At 46.4% G+C, this 22194-nt stretch overlaps 1 protein-coding gene across 3 annotated transcripts in view; it reads left to right on the top strand.

Moving 5' to 3' along the window:
• Nucleotides 1-22194, top strand: part of LOC143822809 (connector enhancer of kinase suppressor of ras 2-like) — a 415535-nt gene that overhangs the window by 24265 nt on the left and 369076 nt on the right. The window contains exon 1 of one of the 3 annotated variants that reach the window (XM_077308413.1): nucleotides 21126-21430. The exons of the other annotated variants lie outside the window; for them this stretch is intronic. Within the exon in view, the coding sequence (XP_077164528.1) occupies nucleotides 21382-21430 (49 nt within the window). The 5' untranslated portion in view covers nucleotides 21126-21381. Of the gene's footprint in view, nucleotides 1-21125; nucleotides 21431-22194 lie in introns of those variants that run through there. 3 annotated transcript variants of the gene reach the window in all.

Genomic DNA, 22194 nt, shown 5'->3' with positions numbered 1-22194 from the left:
CCTTTTTGGATTTGTTTCTATGCAGGTAATATGGTTTGATATGCCATTTTTACAGAATTTGTATGTACAATGTATGTCATTAGTATGTATAATGCATAAGGCGCAAGTGACATTGAAAAATGCATGTTTTTGATGGCAAAATTTAGTACAAGGAAACAACATGGTTGGAAATAAAGAACCACAGGTTTGATTTGCCCAGGGGTGAAACACAAGCCTATTGATGGATTTTCAGTGATGAAAACTGAATCAACCCTAGTTTGGGCTTCCTTTATTGCAACCCCCCACAAAGGGCTGCAGAGCATTTTTTTATTTATACTGTCCCCTGCTAGTGTAGATGACCAATTTCCAGGGTTGGCTGTTCTTGTACTGGTGTCCCTTTGATAGCTATGTGTCAGCAAAAAATGCACCAGACTTCACTTTCTCCACACTGCTATTTCCATGCTTACTAATGCTGCATCTTTTGAGTTTCTGGTTGGCACAGCAACCTTTTTAGGAGGGGGGGGATATAAACCAGAGTGTTAGTGTTCTTCCCAGAATTCAACCCCAGGCCTTTTCCATTAAATCACCCACCAATATCAATTGAAGCAGGCATTCTACACTGTTTGCATTCTCATTGTCTGGGTTGCATTTAGCTACGCTCTGCTAAACCTATCACCTATCATCACAGAGCTAGCTGTGTTTCAGTTCTGTATAAACCTATCCTTGTGCATCGTGTAGAATTTTTATAACAAGACTCCTTGTACCAGGGGACCAGGGGATGAAAAGCATTGTGCAATTATAAGAACTAGTGTTTTACTGTACATCTATATCCTTGTATCTTTGATGTGGTTACATTCTGGTAGAACAAAAAAAAAGGGACAGCATTTGCAAGAGAGCCAACATGGAGCAGGAGTTAGACTAGGATCTGGGAGGCCCAGGTTCAAATCTCTACTCTGTCATGGAAGCTTGTTGGGTGACCTTGGGTCTGTCTGTCTTTCTAAGTCTAACCTACTTCATAAGAGTGTTGTGAGGAAAAAAATGGAGGAGAAAATGATGTTGTAAGATGCTTTGAGTCCTGCTGGGAAGAAAAGTGGGGTATAAATATCCAAATAAACAAACAGCGTCATTCACAGGGCTTCCAGAGAGTGCCATGGCTACTGTAATACAAATAACACTAAAGTAGGATTAAGTGCCACTCAGCGCTTCACAGCCACTCATGGCGGCTGTCCCGCCCCTGAGTGTCTCCTCCTCCAACCAGCTTGCCTGTCTGTCCAGTGGCCAGCCAGTCACTGGACAGACAGGAGTCTGAGGAAGAGTGCTTGAACTCGAAAGCTCACAACTTGAATAAATCTTTGTTGGTCTTAAAGGTGCTCCTGGACTCTTGATTTTACTGTGCTACTTCAGACCAACACGGCGACCCATTTGAATCTAAAGTAGAATGTGTTTGCTTCTGTAGCACACTGAAGAAGAAAATGAGCTGGTTTTATACACATTTCACTGCCTAAAAGAGTCTCAGGGCAGCTTACCAATACCTTCCAGTTTTAGCTACTATTTGAATGGGAAAACTTCCTTGCAGAGCCAGCATGGTTAAGGAAAGCAGTCTCTAATCTGGAGAACCAAGGTTGCTTCACCACTCCTCTTCCACATGCAGCCAGCTGGGTGACCGTGAGCTACTCACAGTTCTCATTGAGCTCTCTCAGCCCCACCTACCTCACATGGTGTCTGTGGTGGGGAAAGGAAGGGAAAGTGATTGTAAGCTGCTTTGAGTGTCCTTTAGGAAGTGAAAAGCAGGGTATAAAGTTTGCAGCAAAATACTTGAAAATGGGACAGTGCCAAAGTTCCACTAAAGGTATGGTGACCAGATCTAACGCTTTTGGCGGGACCGCCCTGAATTTGGGGCATCTGTCCCGCCTCCTTCGAAGTTCTCAAAATGTCCCAATTTTTTAAAATAAATATAGAATCATAGAATAATAGAATTATAGAATAATAGAGTTGGAAGGGATCTCATAGGTCATCTAGTCCAACCCCCAGCACTATGCAGGACACTCACATCCCAATCGCTCATCTACTGTAACCTGCCACCCCTTTGCCTTCACAGAATCAGCCTCTAGGTCAGATGGTTATCCAGCCTCTGTTTAAGAATTTCCAAAGATGGAGAACCCACTACCTCCCGAGGAAGCCTGTTCCACTGAGAAGCCGCTCTAACTGTCAGGAACTTCTTCCAGATGTTTAGATGGAATTTCTTTTGAATTAATTTCATCCCATCTGTTCTGGTCGGTCCCTCTGGGGCAAGAGAGAACAATTCTACTCCATCCTCCATATGGCAGCCTTTTAAATACTTGAAGATGGTTATCAGATCCCCTCTCAGTCATCTCCTCTCTAGGCTAAACAGACCAAGCTCCCCCAACCATTCTTCATACGTCTTGGTCTCCAAACCACTCACCATCTTTGTTGCCCTCCACTGGACACATTCTAGTTTGTCAACATCCTTCTTCAATTGGGGTACCCAAAACTGAACACAGTACTCCAAATGAGGCCGAACCAGAGCAGAGTAAAGCGGTACCATCACCTCCCGTGATCTGGACACAATACTCCGTTTGATACAACCCAAAATCCTATTTGCCTTTTTAGCTACTGAGTCACACTCCTGACTCGTGTTCAATTCATGGTCTACTAAGACTCCTAGATCCTTTTCGCACATGCTCCTGCCAAGACAAGTCTCCCCCATCTTACATTGGTGTATTTGGTTTTTCCTACCTAAATGCAGAACTTTATATTTGTCCCTATTGAACTTCATTTTATTCAGTTTAGCCCACTTCTCGAGCCTATCAAGAACATCCTGTATTCTGTTGCTGTCTTCAGTTGTGTTTTGCTACCCTTCCCAGTTTAGTATCATCTGCAAATTTAATAAGTATCCCCTCTAATCCCTCATCCAAATCATTTATAAATACGTTGAACAACACAGGCCCCAGGACAGACCCTTGGGGTACTCCACTTGTCACTCTTTTCCAAGAAGATGCTGAACCATTAACAAGCACCCTCTGGGTACGATTTGTCAACCACTTATTGATCCACCTGACAGAATTAGGATCCGTACCGCATTTTACCAACTTGTCAACAAGAATATCATGTGGAACATTATCAAAAGCTTTACTGAAATCCATATAAACTATGTCCACGACATTCCCCTGATTCAGCAAGGTAGTCACTTTCTCAAAAAAAGAGATAAGTTTGGTCTGACATGACTTATTCTTGCAAAACCCATGCTGAGTCTTAGAAATCACAGTTCTCAGTTCCAGCTGCTCAAGGACCGAGTGTTTGATTATTTGTTACAAAATTTTTCCAGCTACAGATGTCAAGCTACAGAAAGGCAGGACACGCTGCCACCACCACCACCGCCGCCACCACCACCAAACTCACTGGGAAGGGGGAGGGGGGTCCGCCGCCGCTATTGCGGCAGCGTGTCCCACCTTTCGGTGGCAAAATTCTGGTCGCCTTAACTAAAGGTTCTAAATCCAAAGTGAGTCTGTGGGCTAGCATATCCTGGATTTTCTTGGAAGTGATATGCCTGCCCCTAGAGATTAGATCCCCTGGACTGTTTCCACACTGGGAATTTGCTCCCCCCTTACCACACATCTAGTGACAGGGCAAATTCCTGGTTCTGCTTGGTTTTGGGCTGGGGCTGACCCAGGCATGGCCTGACTCAAGCTATCCATTGCCCTGCAGCAATGCCCCGGGCAGCAACGGGGCCTATGTTGGGGCAGGCCCATGCAGCAATGGAAGATTCGGGCCATCCTGGCCAAGCCCCTTCCCCACCCTTGCCAAACTACAGCATCCTGAAAGGGACGAAAAATGCCCTAGGAGGCTCCGTCATGCTGCACAGGGTGGTGGAGCTGCCTTGGGCATTTCTTTTTTTTAAATTAAGACTGTGGTATTGCTTACCACATAGAAATAAAAACAAACCCAGGCCCACACTGCCCCGCAAAGTGGCAGAATCTCACTGCCCCGGCTCCTGTGTAGGAGCATAAATACCCCACTGAGGTCGTCCTCCATAGAATCATAGAGTTGGATGGTACATCATGGGTCATCTAGTCCAACCCCCTGCACAACCCCCTCCACCCCCAGATTTTCATGGCTTTTCCAATTTGGTTCTGGCAAACTGTTCCTGGCAAACTGTTTCTCACATATGGCCAGGGAACACTTGATTATTCTAATGTTGCTTTTTTTTAAGAGTGGGAGAGGGTGGTCAAAAGAGGGAGAGGGTGGTCAAAAGAGGGAGAGGTGGGGGGTCAAAACAAACAGGGCTTATAAAAGGGTTTATTCAGCTTTTGACAATGTAAATCTATGTATGGATGTCCAGTTATCCCAATAGCCTCCTCTCCAGGTAATATATTTTTATTCAGGGCTGGTTTAAAAAAAAACAACACCCTCCATCATGCCTCTCACATCCCCCCTCCTCCCGGTCTATTTTTATTCACGATTTTTAAAAAACCTTCATGCTTGTATCTATTCCCGCCACATCCGATATATTTTGAATCTCTTCCTTTGTACAGTTGATTAATTTTGCTCTAAAATCTTTTGGCTAGGGATAAAATTGAGTTTCAAAAAGTGTCTACTTGGGTTCACATATCTCTGTTTTCTCTCTTGCAAGGAAGGGACCTGAGGGAGTCTTTATTGTCTTTCTTTTTCCACATCATATTTTTTTTTTGCTGGTAGAAGGAATATCTTTTTTTCAGCCTTCATTTTGTGCCCGTTGCATACCGACAGTGCAAGATGTATAATAAATGGCATATAAATGAAAGGAACACCATCATGATAACTATAGTAAAAATGAAGCAAAATGAAACTGGTTTTTGGCTGTATTAAAAGAAGTATAGTATCCAGATCGCGTGAGGTGTTGTTACCAATTTGCACTGGTAAGACCTCACTTGGAGTACTGTGTTCAGTTTTGGGCACCACAACTGAAGAAAGATGTAGAGAAACTGGAGCGTGTCCCGAGGATGGCTCTGAAGATGGTGAGGGGTTTGGAGACCAAGACATATGAAGAAAGGTTAGGAGAGCTTGGTCTGTTTAGCCTGGAGAGAAGGTGAATAAGTGGTGATAAGATAACCATCTTCAAATACTTGAAGGGCTGTCATAGAGAAGATGGAGCAGAGTTGCTTTCTGTTGCCCTAGAGCAGGGGTAATCAAACTGCGGCCCTCCAGACGTCCATGGACTACAATTCCCAGAAGCCCCTGCCAGCATTCGCTGGCAGGGGCTCCTGGGAATTGTAGTCCATGGACATCTGGAGGGCCGCAGTTTGATTACCCCTGCCCTAGAGGGTCGGACCAGAACCAACGGGTTGAAATTAATTCAAAAGATTTTTTGGCTAAACATCTGGAAGAAGTTCCTGACAGAGTGGTTCCTCATTTGAACAGGATTTCTCAGGAGTTGGTGAATTCTTCTCTGGAAGTTTTTAAGCAGAGTCTAGATAGTCATCTGACAGAAATACTAATTTTATGAACAGACAGATTCTGAGTGGGTGGGCAGGAAGTGATGTGTCCGTAGGGAATGGCTAATCGCCACTATGGGATGGTAGGTGAATTTCCTCCTGGTTGGGCTGAATTCTGGATATTTTTGAGGTCTCTGTGTGTGTTTTTTTGGGCATGGGTCATTTGGGCATGAAATTGGGGTCACTGTGGGTGGGCAGGTAGTTGTGAGTTCCTGCATTGTGCAGAGGGTTGGATTACATAACCCTGGAGGTCCTTTCCAACTCTATGATTCTATGTCCCTACCATAACATAGTTTTACTCCTTAGATAATTTCAAACAAAAACAAAGACTTGCCAATTGGCTCCCTACTTCTCTCTGTCTAATCCCTGCTTTCCAGTCTTTGAAACAGTGGCCATGATCCCAGAAGGAAAAAGATCTGTGTACATTCTTGGAACTTCTTTTTGTGGCATCTAGGCATGGCACCAATTCCCTGGCTGGAACACTTTATAGGGGCTTAAAAGAGATCGGTTTTGGTCAGGCTTGCTGAGGAGCTGCTGCCAGATCTGAGTCTCGGGTGGTGGGGGCAATATGTGTGCTTGCCTGAAGGTATTTTCTTGGTGCATGGAATGGTGCAAGAATTGGGAACTCAAATTCACCAATGTTACAGTTCTCTTGCTGATTTTTCTTAAAATTCATTTTGGTCTAAGAAGAAGATAAGGCAGGCTTTCTAATGGGGTTCGTGAAACCTTGGGCTTTCTTGATGGCCTTGAGCAAGTTTTGTGAATGAGTTGGAATTAATAATTTTTCATATATTTTAAAAAGGTGTTAAACATATATCAGAGCCTCTCACCCACTGTGCCATTTCCTTGCCTTGCCATTGCCTGCCAAAGGGAATTACATCACTGGAATGTGTCTCAAAATATGTGTTGGGCTATTGAAGCAGTTGCATCCAAAGGACCTGCAGGTGATGGAGCAACAGCAGGATGTGGACTACAGAGAAGAAGTGGGAACTATTTAAGGCTGTTTTGTGTAGTGGTTAGGCGTGTGGACTTCTAATCTGGCATGCCGGGTTCGATTCTGCGCTCCCCCATATGAAGCCAGCTGGGTGACCTTGGGCTCAACACAGCACTGATAAAACTGTTCTGACCAAGCAGTGATATCAGGGATCTCTCAGCCTCACCTCCCTCACAGAGTGTCTGTTGTGGGGAGAGGAATGGGAAGGCGACTGTAAGCCGCTTTGAGCCTCCTTCGGGTAGAGAAAAGCGGCACATAAGAACCAACTCTTCTTCTTCTTCTTCTTCTAATTCAAAGAGAGAGCAGAAAAATAGGAAGGCTGGCTGGGATGTAGTTCAGACAGAGAAAAAAATATGAAGAGACAGAACCAGGCTTCATTCCTGATCAAAGTCCTCTGGGGTGCAGGCGAACGATAAATGTTTAATGCTAATAACAGAAAGAGGGAAATAGAGAGAAGAGACTGGAAAGCAGAGAAAGAGCAATTGGCAAATACCATTGCTTGCAAGTGTGTTTGTATCACAAAGAAAAACATCCAAATGCTTGCTTTTTAGCTCTCAGCCTCTCAGAGGGGTCATATTCTTGTTGCAGAAGATGGGGTGGGGGAGATGGTTTTCAAAATGAAATATCTGTTCTAGATATAAGCACCCCCTGTGATGGATAAAAGAACAGTGGTCTCCTAGTAGACAAGAGCCTCTTGTGGCGCAGAGTGGTAAGGCAGCAGAAATGTTGTCTGAAAGCTCTGCCCATGAGGTTGGGAGTTCAATCCCAGCAGCCGGCTCAAGGTCGACTCAGCCTTCCATCCTTCCGAGGTCGGTAAAATGAGTACCCAGCTTGCTGGGGGGTAAACGGTAATGACTGGGGAAGGCACCGGCAAAGCACCCCGTATTGAGTCTGCCATGAAAACGCTGGAGGGCGTCACCCCAAGGGTCAGACAAGACTCGGTGCTTGCACAGTGAATACCTTTACCTTTACCTTTAGTACACTTTCACATAGCCCTTCAGTCCACAGTTAAATGCTGGGAGAAAATGCAAAGCAGCCAGAGATTGCTGGCAATTTCTATCATGCTGAAAAGTCTAACCTCTTTTTCATTTAGATGTTAAAATTATATCTGAAAAGTTGGGCTGCAAGTGTTAATTGATTCACAGGTTAATCAGTGAGAAGACTTTCAGTACCCCTGTTAATCTGTGCAACGTTTTAAAAAGGGAAATATTCATGCTCTTCATATAAACACTTATAAAAAGTTTCAGATGGCAGAAGAGGCATCTTCTCTTTAGTCGTGGGACTGAAGGATGCTCTTCTTACACCGAGCAACATGTGGGGTATGTCTCTATAGCTAGATTCTAGTCCAATAGTACATATAGATGTATGAGTCACTTTGAAAAGACAATAATGCTAAGAAGCTGATGGCAGCAAGAAAAGAAATCCCAACAGGAGATGGATTGATTCAAGGTAGGAGGCCACAGCCTTCAGTTTGCAAGACCTAGGAGCAAAGCTGAGACAAAGTGCCTATCATAAAGATGTGTGTGAGAGCAGGGGGGGGGGGGAGAGGGGAGAGAGAGAGAGAGAGAGAGAGAGAGAGAGAGAGAGAGAGAAAGAGAGAGACTTGTTGATCGGAAGGACCCCAGAGGGTACAGTTGGTAGATCTCTGTACACTGACACATTGAGTGCACCCCTGTAGAATGTCACACAGGATCTATGGATTTTCCTCAGAACCCACATGCACAATGCCCAGCTCAGGATGAGCCCACAGTGCCTTTGGAAGAAAATCTTCATCTTCCCTCCCATCCTAGGTCAGTTTTGAACCTGAAACAGTCTTTGGACCAATACATGGCCTGCTGAAATAACCCAAGGATTCCCCAACATGGCAATTATACCACCAGAACAATGGCGGGGTGGTAGTGGCAATGTTTTGAACTCTGGTGCTGGAGAAGACTCTTGCGAGTCCCTTGGACTGCAAGGCGAACAAACCGGTCAGTCTTAGAGGAGATCAGCCCTGACTGCTCCTTAGAAGGCCAGATCCTGAAGGTGAAACTCAAATACTTTGGCCACCTCATGAGAAGGAAGGACTCCCTGGAGAAGAGCCTAATGCTGGGAGCGATTGAGGGCAAAAGAAGAAGGGGATGACAGAGAATGAGGTGGCTGGATGGAGTCACTGAAACATTAGGTGCAAACTTAAATGGACTCCGGGGAATGGTAGAGGACAGGAAGGCCTGGAGGATCATTGTCCATGGGGCCGCGATGGGTCGGACACGACTTCGCACCTAACAACAAAGTGGCAATGTTGGGGTTTCCTTATTTGATTCCTTATTTCTCCACATGCAGCTGGTTGAGAGTTCTCAGACAGAGCTCTCTCAGACCTGCCTACTTCACAAGAGGCCTGTTGTGGGGAGAGGAAGGGAAGGGGTTTGTAAGCTGTTTTGAGACTCCTTCAGTTACAGAAGAATGGGTATACATGTCAACTTTTTTCTTCCTGCACGCATACCATGGTCCCAGTCTGAAGTGGACACCACGTTTGTGGGAACAGAGTTGAACCCAAAGCTCATTTCTGACAGTTACCTGGATGGGAACTAGACTCACTGTGTATACCATAGAACGGTGGTCCCCAACCTTTTAATCATTGGTGACCAGTCAACACTTGACAATTTTACTGTGGCCTGGTGGGGGGGGGGAGTCCTTTGCTAAGGGACATCACTGCCTGAGCCCCTGCTCCACTTGCTTTTCCGCCAGCGCCCTTGACTTCCTGCTGTCTGCTGGGAGGTGCTGCCAGCAGCAGCTGCGCAGTGCCACACCAAGGGGTAGCCCCAGCCATGGCGGCCGCAGGAGAGCACCAAAGGTGAGCTGGCGGCAGAGTGGCAGGGCAGCCCCCAAGGCAGCAACCGGGGAGGAGTACGAGGAGGAGCCATGGCCCAGTACTGACTGATCCACGGACCGGTACCAGTCACCGGACCAGGGGTTGGGGGCCGCTGCCATAGAATGTGTGAACCAGACTCTGAGGAGTTACACCTGCCACTGTAATTTTTTGTGAAGCCCAATCCTGAATTTATATCTATCACAGGAGAGTGAGAGGGAGGTGGAAATATGGATAGATGTACATTAGGGAAACAGAGAAAACTGTTTGTCCTATGATCTTCGTGCTTCAAAAGGGAGAGCTATTTTTTCTTCTGCCTTCCATTTTCATTGGACAATATATTTTTTAAAAGGCTAGACTTGATTTGTTTCTACTTTCCCTCGTTTGGTCTTTTCTGCAATTTGTTCAACATACATATGGAATCCTCTTGTTTACTCATTTTAAAGAGAGAAATCCCACCTTTAAAAAAATCCACCCTTAACCCTGGGAATATCAGCTGTTGTTCTGGTAGTCAACACAGTTCAGTGAACAGAAAATACTAATGAAGATAAGCAGATCATTCAGGGAGAAATCAGAAAAACCCTCACCAAATCATGATCGTGATTAAAGAATGCAGCGGGATTTACTACTAGTGCAAGTATAAAAAGGTGTTCCCTGTGCAAGCACCGAGTCATGTCTGACCCTTGGGGTGACGCCCTCCAGCGTTTTCTTGGCAGACTCAATACGGGGTGGTTTGCCAGTGCCTTCCCCAGTCATTACCATTTACTCCCCAGCAAGCTGGGTACTCATTTTACCGACCTCGGAAGGATGGAAGGCTGAGTCAACCTTGAGCCGGCTGCTGGGATTGAACTCCCAGCCTCATAGGCAGAGCTTTCAGACTGCATGTCTGCTACCTTACCACTCTGCGCCACAAGAGGCTCTTCCTAGTGCAAGTATACTTCCTGTCAATATATAATAATTATATTAGAGATGAAATTAAAGCATGGAGGTATAAATGTCAAGAGTTGTTTAGGCTTGGATCAAGAAAGGACATGTGAAGGAACGCAAAAGAAAAATAAGCCAGGACCATTCTGGGAAATGCAGCAAGTAGAGTGTATATTGTGAGGATAAGAACACCTCCAAAAAACAACAACATTTTACAAAATGCAAAGAGGTTGACTTTCATCACATCTGTGTCTTTTGCTCCGGACTGTGGACCCTTTCTCCCTCATACTTACAAATAATCTGGGCTGCAGAGCTGTGAAGTATCTGGAGAAAAAGAGGCAGAGAAACCACTGATGGTAAAGAAGGACATCCAGTTGGCTTCCCTTGGGGATGGTCTGCTCGGCGTATGAAAGTGCTGAGAAGCAGATAGATTTATAGTAGGAAGTGACATGGAATTGGTTCTCTGAGATCAAGAGGATCCCGATCTGTGATGTTAGTATCCCACTGAAACTGTCTCCCCTGACTGGTGGCCCCAGGAACGTAAGGAATAGAAAATGCCATCCATTTTGAATTCAAGAACTGTAGCATCCCTGTGTAATGAGAGAAACATTCAGTCTTCTACAGACAACAAGGAGTCACCCTCTGAACGTTAGAAGATATTTCTGGACAATTCTATCATATGTTCGGTACAGGTGGGCCTTTCCTTCCTGCCGATTACCTATGTGGGTCAAGCCAGCCAAGCATTCCTCTCCCCCTGCTCCTGAAAGCAATTCAGTTGTCTCTAGACATCTGCCTACATCTGCTTTCAATCACTGAGATATTTTTGTGTATGTGTTGTCTGATGCTGATCCAGCCAGAGTATCTCTGTGCGTTTTATTTAGCAAGCGGAAGGCTTCTTGTTGCAGACTCATTCTTTCCAAAATTGTTTTTCTAATACCTTGTGGTTGGATTGCAAGTATGCCCTGTGGAGGTGTCCCAAAAGGAAGTGTGGGAGGCTGCTCAGGTCTTCCTGACTGTAAATGTCTATAGGCAGGCTGTGGTATTCTCCAGTTTCAAGCATGAAATAACGATTCTGGCTTGGAACTGGGGTGCTTAAAGCAGGGATCCTCAACCTGTGGTCCTTCAGATGTCCATGGACTACAATTCCCATGAGCCCCTGCCAACATTTGCTGGCAGGGGCTCATGGGAATTGTAGTCCATGGACATCTAGAGGACCACAGGTTGAGGATCCCTGGCTTAAAGGACTAGTTGTTCTTAGAGTTTCCAGCCTGTCAATGAACACCTTCCTCTCAAGCCCTCTTCTCTCCGGACCCGCCAACAATGGCATTGAAAGTGGCAGACTCAGCTTTCCAAGTAGGGGCACTCCATCTTTGGCATTCTCTCCCCCTTAGGTACCTTTCCTACTGTTGTTTAGGTCTGCTAGGCCAAAACAGTTCTCTTTACCCAGGTTTTTAATTGACGTTTATCTCATCCCCTTTAAGTGGCTGTTTTAAGGTTGCCAGCTCTGGATTGGGAAATGCCTGGTGATGATGGGGATGGAGCCTGAAGACAGCAGAGCTGGAGAGGGAGGAACTGCAATGAGGTGTAATGCCACGGACTCCACTTTCCAAAGCAGGCATTTTCTCCAAGTGAATTGATCCCTGTTGCCTGGAGGGCAGTTATTATCCCAGGAGATATGTAGCCACCACCTAGAGCAGTGGTTCTCAACCTGGCGGTTGGGACCCCTTTGGGGGTTTAATGGCCCTTTCTTGGGGGTTGTGGCAGAGCAAGCAGCTTGGCCGGGGGGGGGGGAGCACTGGCACTGTTGCCGCTCCTCCTGCAGTTGCCTGCGCTTGCCACCGACTGCTCCAGTAGCGCCTCCAGTGCAGTCTCCTGCCAGGCACTCCAGGGAGCGGTATAGCTCAGCGAAACAAGAGGCAGAACTGAACTGAGAAACCCCGGAAAAAAACCAATTTATGTACAATCGTGAACAATGGATCTTCACGCCATTGGTCAGTTTTGGCTTAATTTCTGTGAAAGAACCCTTGCATGATTTTATGGTTGGGGGTCACCACAACATGAGGAACTGTATTAAAAAGGTTGCAGCATTAGGAAGGTTGAGAACCACTGCCCGATAGGTTGGTGGCCCTAATGGCTGCTGCCGTAGTTTTATGACTTGTTTTCATTATTTTATATTGTATGCTGCTCTAGTTTGTTGTCCCCTTGTTAGCCACCTTGAGCAGGTCTGGCAGATGTATAAAGTAATACAAATAAGAATTACATTCACATGGATTGACGCACACGGTTGGATTTGACTGCACGGGGGTGCCATTTGGGACAACTGCGAGCAAGTGGGGGCAATTTAAATGAATTGCCAGACTTTTTGCCAGAAGGCATTTCTTTACACTGCCAAAATTGTTTGCAAAAAAAAAGAGGAAAGGTTAACTCCTCCTTCTGAGTCTGCTTGGAAGTAAGTTCCATGTTATTCAAAGGGACTTACTCCTGGTAAATCCAAAAATAGTAAACCTAGCAGTTTAAATGAATAGCCAAGCATCTTTGCAATGTGTGCCCCCAAATTACCCCATATGAGAGGGGGTTCTGGCACTGCTAAAAACATTTGCAAAAAATGCTAAGCACAACTCTGTCCCAATTCATGGCCAAATTAAACAAAATGAGTTAAATTTGTTCTCTTTTGTTATCTTTCTAATACAGCTCAAATTAGGACAAGTAGTAGAATGCCTAATTTATAGAGCTATTCATAGAATACATTACATCTGTGGCAAAGAGTGCCACCGTTTATAAGCCTTTAGAGATTTTGCCATTCTTGATTGAAAGTTCAGTGGAGTTCTTTTCTTTTATCAACCCATAAAGAGGGATCTTATTAGAACAGGATGGTACTAAAATGGCAGAAGACCAGTTTGTAACAATCAATGCAGATTGAGTTCAGCTGAAGTAAACAGATTTATTTTTAGAGCTTCTCACTGTAAGGACTAATTGGTCTGTGAGGATTATCAACATAATTATGCATATTCTGTCTAAATAAAGTACACTGATACAGAAATAGGTCCAAGACTGGTACAATGTTTATTCAGTAATATCTGAGTAGGAGGAACACCATGACAGATCGCCATTTGTTTCTCCCTCTTCCAGTAGCTCTCTGTCATTTACTGCATTTGTATCCCACCTTTTTCTTCTATAAGCACCCAAAAGTAATTGACATAAGTTTCCTAGCCTCTTGTTTTCCACTCAGAAAACCAACCCTGTAAGGTAGGTTAGGCAGAGAAGGTGTGACTTGCCAAGGTCTCCCACTGAACTTCCATGGCAGGGTGGAGATTGAAATTTCCAGGGACCAGGCCAAAATTGCAGACAGAAGTTCTGGTTAGCTGGGTTTCCAATTTTGGATTGGGAAATTCTTGTAGATTTGGGGTAGGACAGAATTTGGGGAAGAATAGGACCACAGCAGGATGTAATATAAATATAAATAAATCTTATATAGAGTTTAAAAGGAGGTGGAAGGAAAGGAAAGGCAGCCCTCAAAAGGAATATTTTGCAAAACTTCTAGCACAGAAGCAATTTGTTCCTGGGATAGGGACTGTGCTGGAAGCAGAGTTTAATGGCTGCTGGCTTTGCTTGTCCTCTCCTGGGCAGTTCTGCTCTCTCTTCCATCAGCCAGGAGAAGCTGGAGGCAGGCAGGATGGCCGTGCTGAGTAGGGTGTGCAAACTTCAGAGGGAGGAAGTCTTTCAGCCTTCATGCTGAATTTCAGAGGTATTGGAATTCCTCAAGGCACAATTAATGGAATAAATTATGAGTGGTTTTATATTTGGGCTTCGTGTATTAATTATATACACAGGATTGCGATCCTGATTTACTAAGTTAGTGAAGGGAGGCTCCTACTTGAAATCTGTTCCACACACACCCACCCACACAAGCCAAGGACTTAATGCTAGATATGAAAAAAGAATAATTCTTAGGTATTTTTCTTCCTTTACTTTCATTCCCCTTGCATAGCAGCCCAGTGGTAACAGTTGGCCTGCCTTATAACATTCATTTGAAAAGTGCTTCAGCCTGCAAAAGGTCATGCTACAAAACAAGTCTTCTGAGTTATGCTTAGAAGGGAAGGAAGGGGGAAGACCAGGAAGCGTGGTTACTGACCTGGCTGGGGTGCAACTTAACACCGCGCTCAGTGCTAGGAATCTGGGTGTGATCTTGGACACCTTACTTACTATGGAGGTAAAGGTCAAGAGAGTAGCACGCCTGGCATTCTTTCATCTTCGCCAGGTGACGCTACTAGTGCCCTATCTGTCCCTGTAACACCTGGCCACAGTGATCCATGCGATGGTCACCTCTAGGATTGACTTCTGTAACATGCTTTATGCAGGCCTACTCTTGTCCTTGACCTGGAAATTGCAGCTGGTACAAACAGCTAGGGTATAGTGACCAGACTTCCAGAATCTCACGGGACCGTCACACCTCTGGGCCAAATGCCCCACATCCTGCCGAGGTCTCTAAAGGTCCCGCAACTTCTCGGAGGCCGGGTGTGCTGCCCTAGCTTGGCACACGCAGAGTTAGTGCAAGGGCAAGCACGGTTACAAAGTCAAGCAAGTTCAAAGCGCGTACCAGAGAGTAGCCAAAAGTCCAGTCCGGGTCTTATCAGGAATTGCTAGTGGATGAAGTCCAAAGGAGAACCGAAAGAGTTGTCGTTTATCTTTACCAAGGTCAAGCCGGGAATCTGTGGAACATTCAATCAAAGCGTAGTCTAGTCGGGTGAAGCAGGGTCAAGCTGGGAATCAGTCCAGCAGAGCTTCGCCGAAGCATCAAGAAGCAGGAAACCAGTCAAGGCAACGGGTGGACATGTGCACAAAGTTGCAGGCACACTGGGAAGCACTTCGGCTGTACTTAAGAACAAGCTGAGCTGTCACACCAAGTGGCTGCACCTGGCACTCAGCCTTCCTCCGATGAATGAGCCCCACCTGAGCCCAACCTAGCCTGTTGCTGTAGTCTAAGCCGAGCACTTTGCCTGCGTGTTGCCAACGTTGTCCTCCTGCATTCCCTCCTGCGCTCTGGAGACGAGTCTGGGCTGTTCAGCGGTGTTGCTGCAGGCTGAGGTAATGCTGGTGCAGAGGGCATGGTGCTTGTCTGGCTGGGACCTGGTTGTGGCTCCCTATCGGGACTTGCCTCTCTAAGCAGCACCCTGCTGCTTTGCTCCAGCTCCTCCACTTCCTCCTCCGAGGGAGCTGGCAGGATGAGCTCAGGCAGTGGTGCAGAGGCACCCTCTGGAGATGGGGCCATGACACCGGGAGGGAAGGAAGGAGGTGTGTTTCTTCCAGGGCTTCCACTCGCACCCTCCCTATGGGCAGAGATGGCAGAGAGGTAAGCAAGGCAGGCGGCTGTGAGGGAGGCATGCCAGGTCTCCTCCCCAGAGGTGGAGCGCGCACACAGGCACAACCCAGTGAATTCCAGGCCAGGAGGTGTTCAGCAGAGTCGGTGAGCCCAGTCAGAGAGTGAGGGGGGAGGGGCAAGAGGGGAGGAGAGGGGGGAGGGGCCACCCTTGCTGCTGCATCCGCAGGCTGGGTGGGCAAGTTTCCGCGCAGCCTTGTGTGTGGATTGCCTTCCAGGCCGGCCCAGGTTTGCACCTCCCTGTCAGGCTGCCTCCTGGTCCAAAGGCGCCTGGGTGGTGCGTCTGGTGCCACCCCCCCCCCCCCCCGGATTCCGACCAGGGCCCTTCCTCCTCCTTGTAGGAGCTCCGCCAGCCGGAAGCGAAGAGGGCAGAGGAAATGGCCGCAGTGAAGGCGGAGCCAAGGAGGCAGCTGCTCGCCCCCTGGCCTGCTATGACTCATACAATCGATGGGCAGGCTGGGCCCCCCGCATGGTTGCCAGCTTTGAATAGGGAACTCCTGGTGACGGCAGCATGTCCGGCCTTTTGGCCAGTTAATTCTGGTAACTTTAAGCTAGGGTCCTTACTGGCACATCTTGGAGGGCCTATATTCAGCCGGTGCTGAGGCAGCCGCATCGGTTGCCAGCTGCAGCCCGGATCAAGTTCAAGGTCCTTTTCGGTCCTGGCTCCAACCTGGTGGAATGAGCTCCCAGAAGACCTAAGAGCCCTGCAGGAGCTTCCATGGTTCCACAGGACCTGTAAAACTGAGCTCTTCTGCCAGGTCATTGATTGAGGCCAGGGCACGGGAGATTGAAGGGGCCGTCCACAACGAAGAACTATTGACATCCCTAGGAATTTGGGCGCGGGGACGCCGATGTGGGGGGGGGGGCGCATGGGAAGTGGAGAGGGGTTTTTATTTTTCTCGTCCCCAGAGTAAGTTGTTATTCAGGTGTTATGGTTTTGATGTTTTTATGTATCAGGGTTTTATTCTTGATTGTAACCTGCCACAAGTCCACTCTGAGAGAGACGGGTAAGAAATCCAGATGATGATGATGATGATGATGATTCAATTTATATCCCGCCACTTCCCAGCAGGCTCGTGGCAGGTAACAGCAGTCTTAAAACCCATTAAAAACTCCCATTAAAAGACAATACAATCACACAACATGGCGGGCAAAAACAACCCACTCCCACCCCTACGCTCAAAGGCGACGAGAATGGAGCACAATTGATGTCCACTATGGGCCCCTATAGGCCCCAGGGGGGCAATAAATCTCCTCCACCGACCCCAGCCAAAACCATAGACACGGTGGAAGAATTCCATTTTACAGGCCCTGCGGAATGTTGTCAAATCCCGCAGGGCCCGCAGCTCACCCGGGAGCTCGTTCCACCAGGTAGGGGACAGGACAGAGAAAGCCCTGGCCCTGGTTGAGGCTAGGTGTGCTTCCCTAGGGCCAGGCACAACAATGACGTCAACGTCGATGATGATTATGATGTGCAGGGTTGTTTTTATGATCATAACTTAGCATAGCTATTCCACTGGAACTTGTTCACTTAGGCCAGACTTTTTCAACCAGGCTGTTGTGTAACTCTGAGTTCCTTGATGGCCCTGGAAGGGTCTCCCAAATAGGTGGGAGCTAATTAATGTTTATGTATTTTCAGATTTGTTAAATATTTATTGGATGGTCATGTCAACCTGCCCCACTCCTAAATGGCCAATGATGGGCTTGGAGGGGGTGGGGAGTGGAAGGGCCCTAGGTGGGCGTGTCCACAGCTCTACTTCCCAACCATATTCTGCATGATTGTGCCACTTCTGGAGTTTCTCAAAGCCTGAAGAATGTTTCAGGCGGTTTGCAGGAGTAAAAAAGTTGGGAAAGACTGGTTTAAGCCCATTTATCTTACATCCTACTGAATCAAATGCTGGGTTATTTCATGGAAATGTCAATGTGCATTATGGTTGACAGAACATGAGAAGGCAGGTCTCTGCTCCAGGGACTTTACAGTCTAAAATTTGAGACAAGACAGATAATAAAGAGAGGCAAGAGAAGATAAATTAGAGTGGCAGCCTCTAATCTGGAAATAAATTAGAGCAGCAGCCTCTAATCTGAAGAACCAGGTTTGATTCATCTCCACATGCAGCCAGCTGGGTGACCTTGGGCTAGTCACAGTTCTGCTAGCTGTTGCTGCAGAGCAGTTCTGTCAAAGATCTCTCAGCCTTACCTCCCACATAGGGTATCTATGGTGAGGAGAGGAAAGGAAGGCGGTTGTAAACTTCTTTGAGACTCTTTTTGGGAGTCAAAACAATGTTATAAAACCAGCTCTTCTTTTGAATTTAGGGTAATATTGAGGAAGAACGCATGTTCATTCCAAAGACATATGGATGGGGTTAGTTTATTTATTTATTTATTTGTTTGTTGATTAATTGAGGCTCAGGGCAGTTTACATAGTTACTGTAGAGGCGGAGAGGTAAGAGACTATGGTATGAGTTTAAGCTTCTCTTGGACTGTGTATCTTCACAAAAAACATCCTCATGTGCACAAAACACTTAGCGCCCCATGTGAAAGTAGAAGAGGAAGAAGTGACTCCAGATGGCATTGCCTTGGGCCAGCCACAGTAAAGACCCTGATCTTTACAACTAGCTGATGTTTTTAGACTGGAACCTGAGCTGATGTATTTAGGATTGTCAACTGTCCCTTTAATAGACACTTTTTTTTTGAAAATATCCTGTCCCTTCAATAGAAGCTTACTTTGTAGAAATTGACTCTTGAAGCTTTTTGTAGAATTGAGATGAATATCACTTTAGAGCTTCTTGTGGCGCAGAGTGGTAAGGCAGCAGACATGCAGTCTGAAAGCTCTGCCCATGAGGCTGGGAGTTCAATCCCAGAAGCCGGCTCAAGGTTGACTCAGCCTTCCATCCTTCCGAGGTGGGTAAAATGAGTACCCAGTTTGCTGGGGGCGGTAAAATGGTAATGACTGGGGAAGGCACTGGCAAACCACCCCGTATTGAGTCTGCCATGAAAACGCTAGAGGGTGTCACCCCAAGGGTCAGACATGACTTGGTGCTTGCACAGGGCATACCTTTACCTTTAATATCACTTGATAAACAGCATGCCACCAGTCCTGTAGTACAGTGGTCCCCAACCTTTCTGAGGCTGGGGACCGGTAGGGCATCGGTCCACGCCCGCGCGGACCACTCCCACGGGCCGTGCCCGCGCATCGGGTTGCGCCCGCGGGCCGTGCCCGCGCATCAGGCCGCGCATCAGGCCGCGCCCGCGCAGGCCACGCCTGTGCAGGCCACGCCCGCACATCGGGCCGCGATGTGCGGCCCGGCCCTGATTCCCTCTCCCCGCCCTCCCGCAGTAAGAAGCTTCCCAGGCCGCAAGCTTGCGGCCTGGGAAGTTTCTTACTGCGGGGGGGGGGCGGGGAGAGGGAGCCGTGGCCCGGCGCCATGGCCTTCACGGCCCGGCACCGGGCCACGGCCCGCAGGTTGGGGACCACTGCTGTAGTATACGGACAGGTGACTTTATCATTGGATCTGACAATCCAATTCATAATTTACAACTTTCACATTTGGAATATCTTTCCCCTTGAGGTTTGTCTGCTTGCCCACATAACTCTTAGGAGCCATGCCAAGCAATGGAGGCCTTAGTAGACCAGACACTGAACATGGGTCAGCAGTGTGACTAGGTAGGTAAAAAGGCAAATGGGATTGTGGGCTGTATTAAAAGAAGTACAGTGTTCAAATCACATGAGTTGATGTTGCCACTTTACTCCACTCTGGTAAGACCACACTCTGTTCAGTTTTGGGCACCACAACTGAAGAAAGATGTAAAGGAACTGCAACATGTCCAGAAGAGGACTACAAAGATGGTGATGGGTTTGGAGATTGAGTCATAAAAGGAAAGGTTGAGGGAGTTCGGTCTGTTAAGCCTGGAGAGAAAATGACTAAGAGGTGATATGATAACCATCTTCTAATATCTGAGGGGCTGTCATATAGAGGTTGGAGCAGAGTTGTTTTCTGTTGGATGAGAACCAGTGGGTTGAAATTAATTTAAAATAATTTTTGGCTAAACGTCCAGAAGAAGTTTGTGACAGAGCAGTTCCTCAGTGGAACAGGATTCCTTGGGAGGTGGTGAGCTTTCCTTCTTTGGAGGTTTTTAAGCAGAGGCTAGATAGTCATCTGACAGAAATGCTGATTTGATGAACTTAGGCAGATTGTGAGTGGTTGGGCAGGAAGGGATGTGCCAGTGTTTTTCTCCTGTGGCCCTTCACCACTATGGGATGACAGGTGAATTTCCTCCAAGCCAAGTTGGATTCTCAAGATTTTTGGTGGGGCAGGATCACTTGGGCATGAAATTGGGGTCACTGTGGGTGGGCAAGTAGTTGTGAGTTCCTGCATTGTGTAGAGGGCTGGACTAGATGACCGTGGAGTTCCCTTCCAACTCTATGATTCTATGACTCTCAGTGAACCTATGGCTCAACTGTCACCATGATTTCTGATCTTAAACTGCTTCTTTTAGCTTTGTAATGCTCTGGCCAGTGTCCATTTTGATTGTATCTAACCATTGCATTCTTTGTTGGCCTGGTTTCCTGTTTCCACTGACCAAGCCTAGTATAATTGCTTTCTCCATTGAGTTGGATCACTTGATATGGCCAAGTAAGTGAGCCTACCAGGGATAGATCAGGCTTTATGCGCTGTAGTACTTCCTTGTTTGTGACTTTTGCATGCATGTATGTATGTATGTATTAGCCTTTGTTATTAAATGTATGTCATGCTTGCAGGGAATGATATGATCTTTCACTATATTTCACTTTTGTGGGAAGGGAGAGACATTCACTTGCCAAGCTACATAAAAGTTTTAGAGGAAAAGTACTTCTGTGACTGCCTGCTCTTGGCAGATAACAAGCCTTGTGTGGTTTCTGCTTCGCAAGGCATCAATTTTGCAGCTTGCTTTGTATTGCCTGGTAGCCCCGCGGGCCTGTGTGAAAATGAAGAACCTAGGGTCTCAAAGATGCTTGTGAAATTCTTCTCATTCAATCTTGGAATTTCAATTACCTGGCCTTATTTCTGAGTAGAACAGATGTAGTGCATTAGGAATTCTCTGTTCTTCCATTTATTATTTCTGAATATTGTTCATGGCTCAGTTTGGTGTGATTTTCAGTCAGAACCTTGAGATGAGTTATGGAGTGTCACCTGTGTTAAGAGCTGCTACAGCATTGCCATTTTTTAAATTACCTTTTAGAAGGACTTTCTGTGTTGAGAACAAGGGCACCACTCTGTCATCTTTTTATGCACATTGAGAACATGAGTAGGGCAGTGAGATAAAGTTCCTGACCCATTATGAAAAAGAGAATTCTACAGCTCTCTGGCTCTTGACTTGGACCTTCTTGTGGAATACCTCCTGATGTGCTTGCCGCCTTCAGCTTATGTTGGCTACCCATGGTCTGGGCCTTGATGCCAGTAAATCATATCTCTGACATCTTCCTGTCACATGATACTGATGTCATAGAACTTCTTTGCACATGCAAAGCTCAAGGAGGGACTTGAAAAAAGAGGAAAAACTACCATTTACATCCATCAATGCACATTTGCACATTGGTAAAGACTGCAAAAAAGCAATATTGTTTTGTTGGTCTGTATGTTTACATAAGATTCTTCTGCAATGTATCCAAAGAATCTTGATATGACTGTACATGTTGTTGTGTCAAGATCAAATCATCTACAAAAAGCATCTTGATGCTTTCCTTCCCTTAGTGTTACCATTTCTGAGTCGTACACTGGAGATGTAGATGGAGGAGATAACTAAGGAATGGGATGACCTGAGATCTACTGCAAAGGGTACATGTTTCAATTCGGCAATTAATTTTAGAAATTCTCGTTACATTTGAATTAAAGTCTAGAAAACTGCTGAATAGAACTAATGTCTTGAACTATAAAGGAGTAAAAAAACACTTTCTTATAATCTTAAATCAGCAAAGTTTGATTCAAAAGGACACCCATATACACCCAAGCCCTGTAAGATGTTCTCTCTGCTCTTGGACAGTCTGATTCCTCTTATTCAGTCATGAGACTGAGACATACTCTGCACATTATCAGAGGTCATTCACATTTCCAGTGCAGGGGTCTGAAAATAAGTTCTGCTGTTAGGTCATGGCTGAAATTAAACCTTGTCCATGGGAATGATAGAAGTAGGGCTTTTGGGGGGGGGGGCTTGGACTTTCCCACTCGCTCTGTTTTGAAAATGGGTTATGGGCAGGGAAAGCAAAAGGCAGAGGGTGATGGACACTGAGTAGCAGGCAGATATAAAAAGAACATCAACTTCCCTGTCATTTCTCCGGCTGCATATCTCTCCCAATAGGAGAGTTTTAGGCATAGGAAGGCTTTTTCACTGGCTAGATGCCATGTAGCGATTTTGGAGAGACCATATCAAGAGGTCCCAAGGCCGATAGGCTATGTCCCTGTGGACCAGGGGAGATAGAAACTATGGACCATGTTCTTCTCTGTTGCCCCTTATACCAAGAGCCCCATTCCAAGTTTTTTTCTTCCCTCTATCAGTATGTATCTGGGTTGGTTTATGCAAAATCACCGCTTACACTACTTAT

Source organism: Paroedura picta, chromosome 13 (assembly GCF_049243985.1).
Source record: "Paroedura picta isolate Pp20150507F chromosome 13, Ppicta_v3.0, whole genome shotgun sequence".
Classification (NCBI taxonomy): domain Eukaryota; kingdom Metazoa; phylum Chordata; class Lepidosauria; order Squamata; family Gekkonidae; genus Paroedura; species Paroedura picta.
The sequence above is the reverse complement of the archived record's forward strand: the minus strand, read 5'-3'. Positions and strand labels throughout refer to the sequence as shown.